Source organism: Coregonus lavaretus (assembly GCF_964263955.1).
Source record: "Coregonus lavaretus genome assembly, chromosome: 31".
In the NCBI taxonomy this organism is placed as follows: Eukaryota; Metazoa; Chordata; class Actinopteri; order Salmoniformes; family Salmonidae; genus Coregonus; species Coregonus lavaretus.
In genome coordinates, this window is record NC_140018.1 from 3,208,996 (window position 1) to 3,229,023 (window position 20,028).

Below are 20,028 nucleotides of genomic sequence, written 5' to 3' on the forward strand. Positions count from 1 at the left end.
CTCCCAAAATACAGGTGTGCCAAGCTTGTAGTGTCATACCCAAGAAGACTCGAGGCTGTAATCGCTGCCAACGGTGCTTCAACAAATTACTGAGTAAAGGGTCTGAATACTTATTGAAATGTAATCGTTTTTAATACATTTGCAAACATTTCTAAAAACCTGTTTTTGCTTTGTCATTATGGGGTATTGTGTGTAGATTGATGAGGGGAAAAAACGATTTAAGCAATTTTAGAATAAGGCTGTTACGTAACAAAATGTGGAAAAAGTGAAGGGGTCTGAATACTTTCCGAATGCACTGTACGTATCTGAAACTCTAAGAAAATAATTGAATCAATAAATATTCAATGAATATTCCTTGATTGGTTCATCAGGTAGGCATTATTATGTGAACTTGAACTAGGCCAGGGCTCTTTTTAGATAAATAATTTTTAGGGGGAACGATCTCAATCGACACTGAAATGACTAAAACCCAATCAAACTGTGTAGAAATTATAATGAACCTACATTTACAGTCTCTTCACTCTGTCCAGCTTGACAACAGTCAACGAAAAAGCTAAGACAGTCAGGGAGCATTGGAAAAACAAAAAGCGATGGATACAGGACTATTTTTGGGCAGATTTTGATGGCGAGAAAATATAATGACTTTAAAGTGCAGACCTTTTGTGAATGTGGCAAAACAACCATGAACTAGGCTACAGCCTTTAACATTGAGAGGCAGTGAATGGATCTGACTCAATTCCTTGAAAGGCCTGTGTCACGCCCTGACTCAGGGGACGTTTATTTGTTGAGTCAGGGCGTGTATATTCCGTGTTGTATTGTTTCTATGGTGTAGTATCTGGTTTGTCTAGTTCTATGTTGGCCGGGGTGGTTCCCAATCAGAGGCAGCTGTAGATCGTTGTCTCTGATTGGGGGACCATACTTAGGCAGCTTGTTGGCACCAGTTAGTTGTGGGATCTTGTTCTGTATAGGTTTGTAGTGTGTACCTTGAGACTTCACGTATCGTTTGTTTTGTTGTGTGTTCAGTACTTAAATAAACATGTACGCTTATCACGCTGCGCCTTGGTTCAACCAGTCTTTAAACGATCGTGACAGCCTGGCTGGTGTGATAGGAGATTTACACTGAGTGTACAAAACATTAAGGACACCTTCCTAATATTGAGTTGCACTTGCACTTGCAAATTTGGCAGGGCATGGACTATATATACGAGGTGTCGAAAGCGTTTCTACGTGGATGCTGGCCCATGTTGACTCCAATGCTTCCCACAGTTGTGTCAAGTTGGCTGGATCATTCTTGATACACACAGGAAACTGTTGAGCATAAAAAACCCAGCAGCGTTGGAGTTCTTGACACAAACCGGTGCGCCTGGCACCTACTACCATACCCCGTTCAAAATCGCTTAAATATTTTGTCTTGCCCATTCACCTTCTGAATGGCAGACATACACAATGCATGTCTCAATTGTCTCAAGGCTTGAAAATCCTTCTTTAACCTGTCTCCTCCCCTTCATCTACACTGAGTGAAGTGGATTTAACAAGTGACACCAATAAGGGATCATAGCTTTCACCTGGATTTACCTGGTCAGTCTATGTCATGGAAAGAGCAGGTGTCCTTAATGTTTTGTACACTCAGTGTAAATCTCTGACCCTGGTCAGAGGAAAGGCTTGTACACAGTAGACTTATAATAAACAGCTTATACAGAGGTCTGAATCTTATCATACAAGCTAATGCCAAGCTATTTATATATAATCTTGTATTAAAGATTCTCCTGCTTGATACAACTCATGGATCGACTATAGTAACTAACATGGCTGTTGTTTTAACTTCAGCTAGTCTGGAGCTAGTCTTGAGCTAGTCTGGAGCTAGTCTTGAGCTAGTCTGGAGCTAGTCTTGGGCTAGTCTTGGGCTAGTCTGGAGCTAGTCTGGAGCTAGTCTTGGGCTAGTCTGGAGCTAGTCTTGGGCTAGTCTGGAGCTAGTCTGGAGCTAGTCTTGGGCTAGTCTTGGGCTAGTCTGGAGCTAGTCTTGGGCTAGTCTGGAGCTAGTCTGGAGCTAGTCTTGGGCTAGTCTGGAGCTAGTCCAGACAGTTATTCTCATCAGTTTCATGGTGCTTGCAGGAGTGAAGTACAGGCTACTTGTCTAGGCAGGTTTGAAGAATGTCTAGTCTATAGCCTACAATGCACCATAGACTTATATAATTGGAGTGCACATGGCTTTTGCACATGGCTGAGTGAAAGAGGAAATAGGGAGGGAGGGGTGGAGGGAGGGGTCATCCACGTTAAAATAATACATTTTATTTATCTAAGATGTTCAAATCCCCCAAGTTGAGAGTCTTGGTATCTTCTGTGAATCTGATGCAATGTCTTGGGCTGTTGACTGGCCTGAAATGCTGAAGTAAGTTGCATCAGCCAGTCATGTATAACGAGATGTATAGTTGTCTGGAGTGAAAGTAAAAGTACCCAATCAGAGGTTTGTCTGCTGTGATTGATGCTTTATAAGCTAATCGCTGCAAGGCATGGGCGTGTTTTAGTTATGGCCTCAACGCCAATAGGATTTTGAACGTGGTTTGGAATTCCTCTGTATTTGGGACACACATCTCTGATTCGCTACCACCCAATGAAAATCAGCCTCTCTGAGATATAATTGGTTGAAAACACAGTCATAGTGACACACCCATTTCGGCTCTTGGCTATAGATACCCCACGAAAATACGCCATTTGGTATCAAGAAAACAACTAGATGACGAAGAGCAAAGAGGTCTCTGAGAAATCTCAAGATCAACGGTTTCATAAGTATTTCTCGGTTCGTCTTTCGTCGTGAACAAACTACCGGCTGGCGTCGACAGCTAGCCAAACGGTTTTTGCGATTTTATTTTGATACGAAAACCTAGCCAAGCGGCTACCATGGATTTTTAAGCCAGTATGCGGCGAAACTAATGCATCGGCATGCATCGTGCAAGGCAAAACGGACTCCGAAACTCCATCTTCACAACTGCCAAGCAGTTGGGCTCAAATACCGTCCGCGGTATCACCGTGAGCCAACCTATACCGCTCCTCCTTGATCGAAGGAAGCTAACATTAGCTAGCTAATAAATTGAATCATCAAGTATTATTTATTTTTTTGACCATCGATTCATTAGAACATCTAAACACTAGTTACCGATCAAAATGAAACCTCAAGTTATCATCGCCGGTAAGACCAGCCCGACTAGTCTGTGGATCTTCGGGTACGGCTCTCTGGTGTGGAAGCCTGACTTCAAATACAAGAGTAGCAAGGTCGGCTACATCCAAGGCTACAAGAGACGCTTCTGGCACGGAGACAACTTCCATCGTGGAAATGATGACCTAGTAAGCTGAAGATCAATATTTTGCTATGAACATAAAGTATTGCTGCATGTGTAGTTTGATACCACGCCCTGATGTGGCCGCTGTACAGCTTGGCTACATAGCTAACTATTGCTTCAGTCTGAGTGGTGATGCTGACCCATTTTCTCTCCCATGCAGCCCGGAAGAGTGGTGACGCTGATTGAGGATGATGACGTAAGTGGAACTTTAACCGCCTACTAAATGACGCCTTTAAGGTTTAGCTATGTAGTTTCCACGCAGAACAGAACTCAAACCCTATCACTCATTTCCATATTTATTAATGCGAAATATCCACTTGTTCCTCTTTTGAAAGACCTGTCTAACAGAAATCTCTACCTGTTCCTCAATACAAAATGTCAGCTTGAATGAAGTTTCTAATGACATCTTGCTTCCTCCTCCAATAGGCAACTACCTGGGGCATGGCTTTCGAGGTGACCGGTTCCCAGGTCGAAGAGTCCCTTAAGTACCTGAATGTGCGCGAGGCCGTGTGCGGTGGTTACGTCACCAAGCTCGTGGACTTCATCCCTGAGGATGACCAAGTGAACCAGACCCACCAGGCCCTCCTCTACATTGCTACCCCAGACAACCCTCTCTTCCTGGGGCCCGCCAGCCCTGAGGTGATAGGGCACCAGATCGCCACCAGGCAGGGGAAGACGGGTCACAACCTGGAGTATCTTCTCCGCCTGGCTGAGTTCATGAGGCGGCGCTGCCCTCACGTGGACGACCCACACCTGTTCTCCATCGAGGCTGCCGCTCTGGCCCTAGTGCCATACCTGCTAGGGGCCCAGTAGCCCGTACCCTTCCATCTATAATACGATTAGGGCGGCCTCATATTGGTACCCTGTTCCATTATATAGTGTACTACTGGCTCTGGTCATAAGTATTGTATGCTGTAGGGAATAGGGTGCCATTTGGGATACATGCCTAGTGTAAATGTGTTATCTGTAACAGAGGTTAGGCCATCAGTCACTCTGACTCTAAATTCATAAAACAGATGTGGTCCAGTGTTCCAGTCCATTTGTGTTGTGTGTATTTGTAAAACCTGTAATGGTGTAGCCCATCTTATCCCATCCACTGTTAACCTAAAGCCATAAAGAATTCAATTTAAGAGGTACAAAGGGAAGCATGTGCTTTGAGTTGAGGTGTGCCTTTTTTTTTTATTCTATATATTTTTACCCAAGCATGGAGATTTAGTTGGTGTTAAGTTTATCAACCCAGATGATTTAGGGGAAGCTCTGTGCTAGACGCAACCGTTTGGTCAACAGTGACATCTTTTCACTTCTGGTTTAGGCACTACTATAGTTCAAAGTCTTTTTAAATGGTACACTGCATTAACGGTTCTCAATTTCATGTCCATTAATGAAATGGTGATAGCCACTATCTGGTGTTTTCCAACTACAGGCACTCATTTACCAACTGGCTGCTGATATGTCACCTACACCTTTGTTGTAAAAGGTTGCTTTTAGCACCGTTTCATCCAGTAGATTAATAGATCCCACCAATAAATGGTCAAAACATCCTTTTTGTGTTGCCGTTTTCATTCCTGGTCGGTATTCTTCAAGCCGTACGAGTAGGCAGTGTTCTGATCTACCCGTAAAGAATAGTCTTCCACAAACCATCCATATTGTAGAGTCTCTGCAACTTGGTATGCAGCTGATACCGGCACTCTTGTTCAACCGCTGTAAAATGACATGTCAATGCTAGGGACGCAGGCGAGGAACTTGAGATCCACGTGCTGCTGATGGTCAACTTGTAGAACATACAGTACTCATTACAAGGTGACTTGTAGAACATACAGTACTCATTACAAGGCGTCGGGAACATACAGTACTCATTACAAGGCGTCTTGTAGAACATACAGTACTCATTACAAGGCGTCTTGTAGAACATACAGTACTCATTACAAGGCGTCTTGTAGAACATACAGTACTCATTACAAGGCGTCTTGTAGAACATACAGTACTCATTACAAGGCGTCGGGAACATACAGTACTCATTACAAGGCGTCTTGTAGAACATACAGTACTCATTACAAGGCGTCTTGTAGAACATACAGTACTCATTACAAGGCGTCTTGTAGAACATACAGTACTCATTACAAGGCGACTTGTAGAACATACAGTACTCATTACAAGGCGACTTGTAGAACATACAGTACTCATTACAAGGCGTCGGGAACATACAGTACTCATTACAAGGCGTCTTGTAGAACATACAGTACTCATTACAAGGCGTCTTGTAGAACATACAGTACTCATTACAAGGCGTCTTGTAGAACATACAGTACTCATTACAAGGCGTCTTGTAGAACATACAGTACTCATTACAAGGTGACTTGTAGAACATACAGTACTCATTACAAGGCGTCGGGAACATACAGTACTCATTACAAGGCGTCTTGTAGAACATACAGTACTCATTACAAGGCGACTTGTAGAACATACAGTACTCATTACAAGGCGTCTTGTAGAACATACAGTACTCATTACAAGGCGACTTGTAGAACATACAGTACTCATTACAAGGCGACTTGTAGAACATACAGTACTCATTACAAGGCGTCTTGTAGAACATACAGTACTCATTACAAGGCGACTTGTAGAACATACAGTACTCATTACAAGGCGTCTTGTAGAACATACAGTACTCATTACAAGGTGACTTGTAGAACATACAGTACTCATTACAAGGCGTCGGGAACATACAGTACTCATTACAAGGCGACTTGTAGAACATACAGTACTCATTACAAGGCGTCGGGAACATACAGTACTCATTACAAGGCGTCTTGTAGAACATACAGTACTCATTACAAGGCGTCTTGTAGAACATACAGTACTCATTACAAGGCGTCTTGTAGAACATACAGTACTCATTACAAGGCGTCTTGTAGAACATACAGTGTGCGGTGGTTACGTCACCAAGCTCGTGGACTTCATCCCTGAGGATGACCAAGTGAACCAGACCCACCAGGCCCTCCTCTACATTGCTACCCCAGACAACCCTCTCTTCCTGGGGCCCGCCAGCCCTGAGGTGATAGGGCACCAGATCGCCACCAGGCAGGGGAAGACAGGTCACAACCTGGAGTATCTTCTCCGCCTGGCTGAGTTCATGAGGCGGCGCTGCCCTCACGTGGACGACCCACACCTGTTCTCCATCGAGGCTGCCGCTCTGGCCCTAGTGCCATACCTGCTAGGGGCCCAGTAGCCCGTACCCTTCCATCTATAATACGATTAGGGCGGCCTCATATTGGTACCCTGTTCCATTATATAGTGTACTACTGGCTCTGGTCATAAGTATTGTATGCTGTAGGGAATAGGGTGCCATTTGGGATACATGCCTAGTGTAAATGTGTTATCTGTAACAGAGGTTATGCCATCAGTCACGCTGACTCTAAATTCATAAAACAGATGTGTTCCAGTGGTCCAGTCCATTGTGTGTGTATTTGTAAAACCTGTAATGGTGTAGCCCATCTTAACCCATCCACTGTTAACCTAAAGCCATAAAGAATTCAATTTAAGAGGTACAAAGGGAAGCATGTGCTTTGAGTTGAGGTGTGCCTTTTTTTTTTTATTCTATATATTTTTACCCAAGCATGGAGATTTAGTTGGTGTTAAGATTATCAACCCAGATGATTTAGGGGAAGCTCTGTGCTAGATGCAACCGTTTGGTCAACAGTGACATCTTTTCACTTCTGGTTTAGGCACTACTGTAGTTCATAGTCTTTAAAATGGTACACTGCATTAACGGTTCTCAATTTCATGTCCATTAATGAAATGGTGATAGCCACTATCTGGTGTTTTCCAACTACAGGCACTAATTTACCAACTGGCTGCTGATAATGTCACCTACACCTTTGTTGTAAAAGGTTGCTTTTAGCACCGTTTCATCCAGTAGAATAGTAGATCCCACCAATAAATGGTCAAAACATCCTTGTTGTGTTGCCGTTTTCATTCCTGGTCGGTATTCTTCAAGCCGTACGAGTAGGCAGTGTTCTGATCTACCCGTAAAGAATAGTCTTGTAGAACATACAGTACTCATTACAAGGCGTCTTGTAGAACATACAGTACTCATTACAAGGCGTCTTGTAGAACATACAGTACTCATTACAAGGCGTCTTGTAGAACATACAGTACTCATTACAAGGTGACTTGTAGAACATACAGTACTCATTACAAGGCGTCGGGAACATACAGTACTCATTACAAGGCGACTTGTAGAACATACAGTACTCATTACAAGGCGTCGGGAACATACAGTACTCATTACAAGGCGTCTTGTAGAACATACAGTACTCATTACAAGGCGTCTTGTAGAACATACAGTACTCATTACAAGGCGTCTTGTAGAACATACAGTACTCATTACAAGGCGTCTTGTAGAACATACAGTACTCATTACAAGGCGTCTTGTAGAACATACAGTACTCATTACAAGGCGTCTTGTAGAACATACAGTACTCATTACAAGGCGTCTTGTAGAACATACAGTACTCATTACAAGGCGACTTGTAGAACATACAGTACTCATTACAAGGCGTCTTGTAGAACATACAGTACTCATTACAAGGCGTCTTGTAGAACATACAGTACTCATTACAAGGCGTCTTGTAGAACATACAGTACTCATTACAAGGCGTCTTGTAGAACATACAGTACTCATTACAAGGCGTCTTGTAGAACATACAGTACTCATTACAAGGCGTCGGGAACATACAGTACTCATTACAAGGCGTCTTGTAGAACATACAGTACTCATTACAAGGCGTCTTGTAGAACATACAGTACTCATTACAAGGCGTCTTGTAGAACATACAGTACTCATTACAAGGCGACTTGTAGAACATACAGTACTCATTACAAGGCGTCTTTATAGAACATACAGTACTCAGTACAAGGCGTCTTGTAGAACATACAGTACTCATTACAAGGCGTCTTGTAGAACATACAGTACTCATTACAAGGCGACTTGTAGAACATACAGTACTCATTACAAGGCGTCTTGTAGAACATACAGTACTCATTACAAGGCGTCTTGTAGAACATACAGTACTCATTACAAGGCGTCTTGTAGAACATACAGTACTCATTACAAGGCGACTTGTAGAACATACAGTACTCATTACAAGGCGTCTTGTAGAACATACAGTACTCATTACAAGGCGTCTTGTAGAACATACAGTACTCATTACAAGGCGTCTTGTAGAACATACAGTACTCATTACAAGGCGTCGGACCAAATGCCTACTTTAATGTACACACAGCACTCCCAAACGTCTCACCAGAACACACAAAGGTGTCAACCCAAATACACTTCCGTGTACACCAACCAGTGCTCCCATTGGCTGCTGAACACACATTGTGCTCTCAAACATTGGCTGGAGCACGGTGTCCTTTTGTTGTTGTTGTTGACGTGACTCAAGTCAGGCTATCTAGGTCCAGTCTTACGTAACCTGTTACCGGGGGCGATGGCGTAGTCCTGTGGTTAGAACCTGCAGCTTTCTGAAAGGTCAAAAAGCATCAGGAAGGAAATGGAGATGCATCAACGGTACCTGAGGAATAGGCCAATGTCCTAGTAGGACATAGAGGGGAATCTCATACCGGTTCTATAATCATTTAGATGGGAAATTCATTCTCTCTTTGGAAGAATCGCCATTGAGTTACCACATATGTCTCCCGAGTGGCGCAGTGGTCTAAGGCACTGCATCACAGTGCTAGCTGTGCCACTAGAGATCCTGGTTCGAATCCAGGCTCTGTCGTAGCCGGCCGCGACCGGGAGACCCATGGGGCGGCGCGCACAATTGGCCCAGCGTCGTCCAGGGTAGGGGAGGGATTTGGCTGGCAGGGGATGTAGCTCAGTTGGTAGAGCATGGCGTTTGCAACGCCAGGGTTGTGGGTTCGATAAAATAATGTATGCACTAACTGTAAGTCGCTCTGGATAAGAGCGTCTGCTAAATGACTAAAATGTAAATGTATAAAATTGAGGAAGACAGAACAACTGTCGCAGGGTAACCAGAATCATCGTATATGGTAAAAACAGGTACACGTGTAAAAATTGGGAAAATCCTCTTAACTTGACCATTACAAGAAAGAATGTCCATAGGTTCCGATAAAGGATTTTGGAATTGACCAATGACATCACTTATAAGTGCCACTGACCAACTAAGCCATCTTGGGGGTTTCATAACAGTTTATCCAACTATGGTATTCTCCTCTAGATCAAAAATTGCAACCATACTTCAATATGACACACTGGACTAACCCTTCCACTCCTCTGAAAGGATAGTTTCATTACATTACCAAGACTAACCCTTCCACTCCTCTGAAAGGATAGTTTCATAACATTACCAAGACTAACCCTTCCACTCCTCTGAAAGGATAGTTTCATAACATTACCAAGACTAACCCTTCCACTCCTCTGAAAGGATAGTTTCATAACATTACCAAGACTAACCCTTCCACTCCTCTGAAAGGATAGTTTCATAACATTACCAAGACTAACCCTTCCACTCCTCTGAAAGGATAGTTTCATAACATTACCAAGACTAACCCTTCCACTCCTCTGAAAGGATAGTTTCATTACATTACCAAGACTAACCCTTCCACTCCTCTGAAAGGATACAGAGTTTCATAACATTACCAAGAGAAGCTCCTGTACAGTTTGGCCTCGACATCCTTTCACGGAAGGGGTGAGGGCGTGTTTTGGACCTTACCATGACTATATTCTGTGTGTGTTTATGTGTGTGTCACCCTGGACATCAACACCCAAAAGGTCAGACTGCTGCATTGAGGTTCCAACTACAGCACCACAGACATAGTTTAATCACTGTGTACAGTACATACTGCTCTGGCTTCACGGCCCAAATGGTACTCTATTCCCTTTATAGTGCACTACTTCTGACCAGGGCTTTTAGGGCTCTGGTTGAAAGTAGTGCACTATATTTGGAATAGGGTGCCATTTTGGACCCAAACCCTTGGCTAGACCATAGGACCACAGTGTTGCACTAGCTGCCTTTCCAAAAAAAACCTGCTACCAAGATGACCTGCAGCCAACACTCCCACGGTACAGACCGTACGACTAAAAACAAACCTCTGCAGCGCTATGAGAGATACACAGCAGTAAATGGTTATGTAATATGTGAAAGTCAACAGCAGTTGAAAGAGCACAGTGAACTGAGGTATTCATTCGAACTCTCCTTGGTTGAATTGTGTGTGTGTGTCTATGCTTGCGTTTGTTTGTTTGTTTGTTTGTGTTTGTTTGTATCTGTAGTAGACTGTTGAAATACTTTACCCTTTCTGGAAAAAGTTTCTCTGACGTAAGAAAACGTACAAGGAAATGTTGTTTTATAGTAGGCCTATTGTGCATGTCCAGGGCATCTATGCCGTTAAATGCATCACAACAAGTTGATTAATCAGTCTTTGTTTTTATTTTGAATTGGCTTCTCCTGTTAGTAAAATGACAGCTTTGTATTCATATTTACACATGACCTATAAAAATAGACAGGCAAACTGGGGGGGGAAGAACCAACCAGGGGACAACATGTCGCCCTCAAATTTTATTTACATCCATGTGATAGGAGAAGAGATTTCATCATCACACTGTAGTATCCAACACAGAACAAACTTTCAAAACTAGACATAGTGCTTGGCTCCACATAGGGTTTCAAAATTCCGGTAACTTTCCCAAAATTCCCTGGTTTTCCAGAAATCCTGGTTGGAAGACTAGTGGCATTACAAGGGAATGAATAAGCAGGAATTCCGAGAATCCTCCAACCGGGGACTTCTGGAAAACCGGTGGAAATGTGGAAAAGTTACCAGGATTTGGCAACCCCTAGTTCCACACCTTTTAACATGAGAGCGCCATCATAGCCAAAAACATCACCGAATGACATCACAAAGACTCATTGACTTCTCTGATCAGAAGTATAACATTTTTCTCTGTTTTTTAAAAATAAAAATGCCATCAATACAATTTTTTACAATGTTCACATGAATTCTGATAAATTATTACCCACTTTTAAATTAAACTTAAATTCTATGGTACATTTTACAATCCAAGTTAAGTTTTAAAGGACACCTACTAGGTTGCCTCTGAAATGGCACCCTATTCCCAAAATAGTGCACTACTTTTGGCCAGAGTTTTATCAAAAGGTAGTACAAGTAATGAACAGGGCATCATTTCAGAAGCACACTTGAGTTTTACACAAACAGATCAGCAAAACATCTTTATTAAACAGCGCTCACCACTTTGGAATTCAATTTACCACAAAATACCCCTTCAATCAGTTCTCATCAGACAAAATATATATATTATAATTCCTTCATGTCTCATTGTGTTGGGATGAACTCTATGGAGAGAGAGAGAGAGAGGCTTTTTTCAAAACGGTATTCCAAATTTGCCATTTTGATATGGGTCACTATGACAACATCGGTAGGTCTATAAATATAAAAATAAGAGCTATAATTAAAAAGCAGTCCGTTTTAGTTGTTTGGTATGCATTTACATTCTGTTCTGAAATGCAGAGAAGAGTAGATCAACTTTAATACATGTATTAAACACTTCTATGGACACGTGACATAAACCTAACATTGATGCAAGCATTCCGATCTAACCCTAAACAAGTGTTCTATCTTAACGGATGAGATGGCTCAGTGCGAGTGGAAACAGACGCCCCTTTGAAGAGAGCACTCTACGTTAGAAGCCCTTAATGCGTGGATGCACGGTCGCTGTAAGGAGTGCCTGTCTGTCTGTGCTGCATTGAGAAGCACCAACAGACGGGTTCAACCTCAGCCTAGTTGCTTTTCAGTATTTTCGACAGAAAACCAAGTCTATTTTCTGTCTTTTCGTCACAGAGAAACCACTTTGAAATACTCTGGGTCACAACACACACACACACACACTGGAGGAGGCAGAATCTGTCCACTGTGGAGGGCACTAACGGAAGGAAGAGGTGTTTGGTGGAAGGGATGAGGGTGTGTTTTGGACCTTGCGATGATAATTTGTGTGTGTGTGTGTGTGTGTGTGTGTGTGTACAGAATAGAGTAGTGTCCATCATGCCCGACAGTGCCCATTTGTTCTGTCGCTATGCCTTCTGGGATAGCATGGTCTTCCAGGTAGTGATGATGTCACCTCTGTATGTGATTGGTTAAGGAACATCTCACCTCTGTGTTGATTGGTTGTGGAGCAGGTCACATGGGGTCACAGTTGAAGCTGGTCAGTGCAGCAGACGTTGTGTTTGTTTAAACACAGATGCCCACAATAGCAGAGTAACCTTTCTGGCCTCTATCAGATCCTTAGGACTGTGTGTGTATCGGTATCTATGTACTGTGTTGATGTCCATCATCTCTATATGCTATCGAGCCCCAGGTGCCCCAGGTCCGCCAGGTCCCTTGCCCTTCCTTCCTGTCACATGTCCATGACTGTGGTGGTGGCTATGTCCTGGCTGTTTCTGCTGTGGGTTACTCTGGCTGGGGGCTGGTTGTTTCTGGGGGCTGGGGGCCACAGCGCCACCCTTCCCCTTGGGAGAGGAACTGCTGCTGGGGGAGAAGGCTGGGGCCGTCCCTGACCGACCCAGAGACGGCTGGAGGGGGGAGGCTGCAGGGAGACCCGCTAGAGAGGGGGAGAGGGTGGGGAGAGGGAAGAGGAGGGAGAGGGTCGGGAAGGGGGCGAGGGAGGAGATAGGGGGGTGAGGGAGGAGATAGGGGGGAGGGAGAGAAGGAGAGGAGGGGAAGGGGGAAAGGGGGGAGGGAAGAGGAGGAGAAGGTAAAGACAGACGATAACTCACAAGAGTGATACAAAAAATCATTACTATTTGTTCTTAATTGACCTGCCTGGTAAAATAAATAAATTAAATAAACATCCAACTGTGACACTTGAGACAAAACAATGAAAATAAACTGTAAATGTGTTTGCCATTTCATTTCAGAAAAACTGAGCTTTATCAGCTTTCCTACTGATATTTACATGACCAAAGCAACTACACGCCTTAATGATAACTTAAACTCATTCTTCACATACATGGATTACATAAACAAAGCAACTGCATATGGCTTAATGAGATCTTAAAGTCGTTAACAAACTACCTTTAGTCCCACTGTATCCGTAGGCTGCGTAGGCTGCTGAGGCTGCTGCTGCCCCGGCCATGGCTCCTGCTATGGCGGCCGCGCTGCCCGCTGTCGACTTCCTGACCCGCCCCTTCCCTGCAGACTTGGCTCCGGCTCCAGAACACGAACCAGGTCTTCCCCGGCTCCTACCTGACCTTCCCGTCCCCGGACTGGATGTGTCCTGAGTAGACACACCTGGAAAGGAGAGGCAATCTCAATTGGTTTTGCTCAGGCCCTCAGTGTCTGGTCTGGAGTGTGAAGTCACGAGCTCTGCTGGTCGGCTACTGCGTAGCAAACCTAGCGGTGCCAAAAGCCTTGGTCTGCCCTAGAAAGCCTATGGAAATTACACCCAATAATTTTGGCCTATAAAAATGAGCTTATTATGATCAAGTTCGAACCCCACGGTGAGGGCAGACAATCCATGGCAGACAATCTCATTTTCCAGTGTGTTCCTTTCTGTCTGTCTGATGATTGGCCAAATCCTCTCCTCTCTCCCTCCAGTCGCTCTCTCTCTGAGGTTGCAGCCCAAATAATTTCTTCATCTCTGGGTTCTGATCCAGACATCTCCTCCTCTCCCTCTTTCCCATGACAGAATGTAATATAGTACAACTTCTGCAATCCTCCCTCACCCTCCTTTACTCCATCTCGTCTCCTTCTCCTTCTCTCCCTCCTACCTCACCCTCCTTTCTGCATGATATAGTAGTCTACATCCTAATATATCCCTCTTTAGTGTAACCCCCCTAGTTCCCAACCCCCAGCCCAGTGGACTACACTACAGCCCCCATCTAGTCCCTAAACCTCAACCCCCAGTGGACTACACTACAGCCCCCATCTAGTCCCTAAACCTCAACCCCCAGCCCAGTGGACTACACTACAGCCCCCATCTAGTCCCTAGTTCCCAACCCCCAGCCCAGTGGACTACACTACAGCCCCCATCTAGTCCCTAGTTCCCAACCCCCAGCCCAGTGGACTACACTACAGCCCCCATCTAGTCCCTAAACCTCAACCCCCAGCCCAGTGGACTACACTACAGCCCCCATCTAATCCCTAAACCTCAACCCCCAGTGGACTACACTAAAGCCCCCATCTAGTCCCTAAACCTCAACCCCCAGCCCAGTGGACTACACTACAGCCCCCATCTAATCCCTAAACCTCAACCCCCAGTGGACTACACTACAGCCCCCATCTAGTCCCTAAACCTCAACCCCCAGCCCAGTGGACTACACTACAGCCCCCATCTAGTCCCTAAACCTCAACCCCCAGCCCAGTGGACTACACTACAGCCCCCATCTAATCCCTAAACCTCAACCCCCAGTGGACTACACTACAGCCCCCATCTAGTCCCTAAACCTCAAGCCCCAGCCCAGTGGACTACACTACAGCCCCCATCTAGTCCCTAGTTCCCAACCCCCAGCCCAGTGGACTACACTACAGCCCCCATCTAGTCCCTAAACCTCAACCCCCAGTGGACTACACTACAGCCCCCATCTAGTCCCTAAACCTCAACCCCCAGTGGACTACACTACAGCCCCCATCTAGTCCCTAGTTCCCAACCCCCAGTGGACTACACTACAGCCCCCATCTAGTCCCTAAACCTCAACCCCCAGTGGACTACACTACAGCCCCCATCTAATCCCTAAACCTCAACCCCCAGTGGACTACACTACAGCCCCCATCTAATCCCTAAACCTCAACCCCCAATGGACTACACTACAGCCCCCATCTAATCCCTAAACCTCAACCCCCAGTGGACTACACTACAGCCCCCATCTAATCCCTAAACCTCAACCCCCAGTGGACTACACTACAGCCCCCATCTAATCCCTAAACCTCAACCCCCAGTGGACTACACTACAGCCCCCATCTAATCCCTAAACCTCAACCCCCAGTGGACTACACTACAGCCCCCATCTAATCCCTAAACCTCAACCCCCAGTGGACTACACTACAGCCCCCATCTAGTCCCTAGTTCCCAACCCCCAGCCCAGTGGACTACACTACAGCCCCCATCTAGTCCCTAGTTCCCAACCCCCAGTGGACTACACTACAGCCCCCATCTAGTCCCTAAACCTCAACCCCCAGTGGACTACACTACAGCCCCCATCTAGTCCCTAAACCTCAACCCCCAGTGGACTACACTACAGCCCCCATCTAGTCCCTAAACCTCAACCCCCAGTGGACTACACTACAGCCCCCATCTAGTCCCTAAACCTCAACCCCCAGTGGACTACACTACAGCCCCCATCTAGTCCCTAAACCTCAACCCCCAGTGGACTACACTACAGCCCCCATCTAGTCCCTAAACCTCAACCCCCAGTGGACTACACTACAGCCCCCATCTAGTCCCTAAACCTCAACCCCCAGTGGACTACACTACAGCCCCCATCTAGTCCCTAAACCTCAACCCCCAGTGGACTACACTACAGCCCCCATCTAGTCCCTAAACCTCAACCCCCAGTGGACTACACTACAGCCCCCATCTAGTCCCTAAACCTCAACCCCCAGTGGACTACACTACAGCCCCCATCTAGTCCCTAGTTCCCAACCCCCAGCCCAGTGGACTACACTACAGCCCCCATCTAGTCCCTAAACCTCAACCCCCAGCCCAGTGGACTACACTACAGCCCCCATCTAGTCCCTAAACCTCAACCCCCAGCCCAGTGGACTACACTACAGCCCCCATCTAGTCCCTAAACCTCAACCCCCAGTGGACTACACTACAGCCCCCATCTAGTCCCTAAACCTCAACCCCCAGTGGACTACACTACAGCCCCCATCTAGTCCCTAAACCTCAACCCCCAGTGGACTACACTACAGCCCCCATCTAAACCCTAAACCTCAACCCCCAGTGGACTACACTACAGCCCCCATCTAGTCCCTAAACCTCAACCCCCAGTGGACTACACTACAGCCCCCATCTAGTCCCTAAACCTCAACCCCCAGTGGACTACACTACAGCCCCCATCTAGTCCCTAAACCTCAACCCCCAGTGGACTACACTACAGCCCCCATCTAGTCCCTAAACCTCAACCCCCAGTGGACTACACTACAGCCCCCATCTAGTCCCTAAACCTCAACCCCCAGTGGACTACACTACAGCCCCCATCTAAACCCTAAACCTCAACCCCCAGTGGACTACACTACAGCCCCCATCTAGTCCCTAAACCTCAACCCCCAGCCCAGTGGACTACACTACAGCCCCCATCTAAACCCTAAACCTCAACCCCCAGTGGACTACACTACAGCCCCCATCTAGTCCCTAGTTCCCAACCCCCAGCCCAGTGGACTACACTACAGCCCCCATCTAGTCCCTAAACCTCAACCCCCAGCCCAGTGGACTACACTACAGCCCCCATCTAGTCCCTAAACCTCAACCCCCAGCCCAGTGGACTACACTACAGCCCCCATCTAGTCCCTAAACCTCAACCCCCAGCCCAGTGGACTACACTACAGCCCCCATCTAGTCCCTAAACCCCAACCCCCAGCCCAGTGGACTACACTACAGCCCCTATCTAGTCCCTAAACCTCAACCCCCAGTGGACTACACTACAGCCCCCATCTAGTCCCTAAACCTCAACCCCCAGCCCAGTGGACTACACTACAGCCCCCATCTAGTCCCTAAACCTCAACCCCCAGTGGACTACACTACAGCCCCCATCTAGTCCCTAGTTCCCAACCCCCAGTGGACTACACTACAGCCCCCATCTAGTCCCTAAACCTCAACCCCCAGTGGACTACACTACAGCCCCCATCTAGTCCCTAAACCTCAACCCCCAGTGGACTACACTACAGCCCCCATCTAGTCCCTAAACCTCAACCCCCAGTGGACTACACTACAGCCCCCATCTAGTCCCTAAACCTCAACCCCCAGTGGACTACACTACAGCCCCCATCTAGTCCCTAAACCTCAACCCCCAGTGGACTACACTACAGCCCCCATCTAGTCCCTAAACCTCAACCCCCAGCCCAGTGGACTACACTACAGCCCCCATCTAGTCCCTAAACCTCAACCCCCAGTGGACTACACTACAGCCCCCATCTAGTCCCTAAACCTCAACCCCCAGTGGACTACACTACAGCCCCCATCTAGTCCCTAAACCTCAACCCCCAGCCCAGTGGACTACACTACAGCCCCCATCTAGTCCCTAAACCTCAACCCCCAGTGGACTACACTACAGCCCCCATCTAGTCCCTAAACCTCAACCCCCAGTGGACTACACTACAGCCCCCATCTAGTCCCTAAACCTCAACCCCCAGCCCAGTGGACTACACTACAGCCCCCATCTAGTCCCTAAACCTCAACCCCCAGTGGACTACACTACAGCCCCCATCTAGTCCCTAAACCTCAACCCCCAGTGGACTACACTACAGCCCCCATCTAGTCCCTAAACCTCAACCCCCAGTGGACTACACTACAGCCCCCATCTAGTCCCTAAACCTCAACCCCCAGTGGACTACACTACAGCCCCCATCTAGTCCCTAAACCTCAACCCCCAGTGGACTACACTACAGTCCCCATCTAGTCCCTAAACCTCAACCCCCAGCCCAGTGGACTACACTACAGCCCCCATCTAATCCCTAAACCTCAACCCCCAGCCCAGTGGACTACACTACAGCCCCCATCTAGTCCCTAAACCTCAACCCCCAGTGGACTACACTACAGCCCCCATCTAGTCCCTAAACCTCAACCCCCAGCCCAGTGGACTACACTACAGCCCCCATCTAGTCCCTAGTTCCCAACCCCCAGCCCAGTGGACTACACTACAGCCCCCATCTAGTCCCTAGTTCCCAACCCCCAGCCCAGTGGACTACACTACAGCCCCCATCTAGTCCCTAAACCTCAACCCCCAGTGGACTACACTACAGCCCCCATCTAGTCCCTAGTTCCCAACCCCCAGCCCAGTGGACTACACTACAGCCCCCATCTAATCCCTAAACCTCAACCCCCAGTGGACTACACTACAGCCCCCATCTAGTCCCTAAACCTCAACCCCCAGCCCAGTGGACTACACTACAGCCCCCATCTAGTCCCTAAACCTCAACCCCCAGTGGACTACACTACAGCCCCCATCTAGTCCCTAAACCTCAACCCCCAGTGGACTACAATACAGCCCCCATCTAGTCCCTAAACCTCAACCCCCAGCCCAGTGGACTACACTACAGCCCCCATCTAATCCCTAAACCTCAACCCCCAGTGGACTACACTACAGCCCCCATCTAGTCCCTAGTTCCCAACCCCCAGCCCAGTGGACTACACTACAGCCCCCATCTAATCCCTAAACCTCAACCCCCAGCCCAGTGGACTACACTACAGCCCCCATCTAGTCCCTAGTTCCCAACCCCCAGCCCAGTGGACTACACTACAGCCCCCATCTAGTCCCTAAACCTCAACCCCCAGCCCAGTGGACTACACTACAGCCCCCATCTAGTCCCTAGTTCCCAACCCCCAGCCCAGTGGACTACACTACAGCCCCCATCTAGTCCCTAGTTCCCAACCCCCAGCCCAGTGGACTACACTACAGCCCCCATCTAGTCCCTAGTTCCCAACCCCCAGCCCAGCGGACAACACTACAGCCCCCATCTAGTCCCTAGTTCCCAACCCCCAGCCCAGCGGACAACACTACAGCCCCCATCTAGTCCCTAAACCTCAACCCCCAGCCCAGTGGACTACACTACAGCCCTCATCTCATTAGCACAGAGTCATTACTCATTCTGTTGGCACACACACATCACCATGACAACTCAACTTTATTTTCTAGAATGTGTTATTGTGGGACTGGTACTGAATGTACAGTTTCCCAAAAGGAGGATTGGGGTTAGCTAGATTCTCCTGGGCCAGAACTAAAGCAGCTAAATCATTAATGCTAGTATGAAATATTGTTTTACTGATCAGGTGGGTCACAAGACACTTTGAAAGTACTTCAGATGGATCAGATTTTAAACCACATTAATGGACCTAGTTCTTCCAAGAAACCATTGGACAGAAAACACAATCTAACAGGAACATAGGCCTAGGGACATAATGTACCTAACAGCAAACTGTGAGCACTGTAAATCACATTTCTGAGTTATTCTTCATAGCTTTCAGCAAATTCTTTACATTTACATTTTAGTCATTTAGCAGACGCTCTTATCCAGAGCGATTTACATGAGCAATTAGGGTTAAGTGCCTTGCTCAAGGGCACAGCGACAGATTTTTCACCTAGTCGGCTCGGGGATTAGAACCAGCGACCTTTCGGTTACTGGCACAACGCTCTTAACCACTAAGCTACCGGCTCAAATAATCAGGTATTGTATGCATATACTGTTCTCTCTATCAGACATAATACTACTGTGTTCTAAATAAGGAGGAGAACGTCACCTTCAGCTAGCCCAGTCACACTGAATAGGACCTACCTCTACGTACTGTTGTTTACCTCTTCTGACTGACATCATCACTACTACGTACTGTTGTTTACCTCTTCTGACTGACATCATCACTACTACGTACTGTTGTTTACCTCTTCTGACTGACATCATCACTACTACGCACTGTTGTTTACCTCTTCTGACTGACATCATCACT

The 20,028-nt window shown here is 46.8% G+C and overlaps 2 protein-coding genes across 2 annotated transcripts in view; one reads left to right on the forward strand and one right to left on the reverse strand.

Moving 5' to 3' along the window:
* The first annotated feature begins 2,707 nt into the window (after positions 1-2,707).
* LOC311106502 (glutathione-specific gamma-glutamylcyclotransferase 1-like) lies at positions 2,708-4,878 on the forward strand. Its single transcript, XM_084148850.1, has 3 exons — positions 2,708-3,342; positions 3,499-3,534; positions 3,765-4,878. The coding sequence occupies exons 1-3, from the start codon at positions 3,163-3,165 to the stop codon at positions 4,149-4,151; spliced, it is 603 nt and encodes a 200-aa protein (XP_084004976.1). The 5' UTR covers positions 2,708-3,162; the 3' UTR covers positions 4,152-4,878.
* Positions 4,879-10,763: 5,885 nt separating this feature from the next.
* Positions 10,764-20,028, reverse strand: part of LOC311107036 (chromatin-remodeling ATPase INO80-like) — a 91,615-nt gene continuing 82,350 nt past the window's right edge. The window contains exons 35-36 of the mRNA XM_084149490.1: positions 13,443-13,658; positions 10,764-12,969 (exon numbers count right to left, since the gene is read on the reverse strand). Of these exons, the coding sequence (XP_084005616.1) occupies positions 12,713-12,969; positions 13,443-13,658 (473 nt within the window). The 3' untranslated portion in view covers positions 10,764-12,712. The remainder of the gene's footprint in view (positions 12,970-13,442; positions 13,659-20,028) is intronic.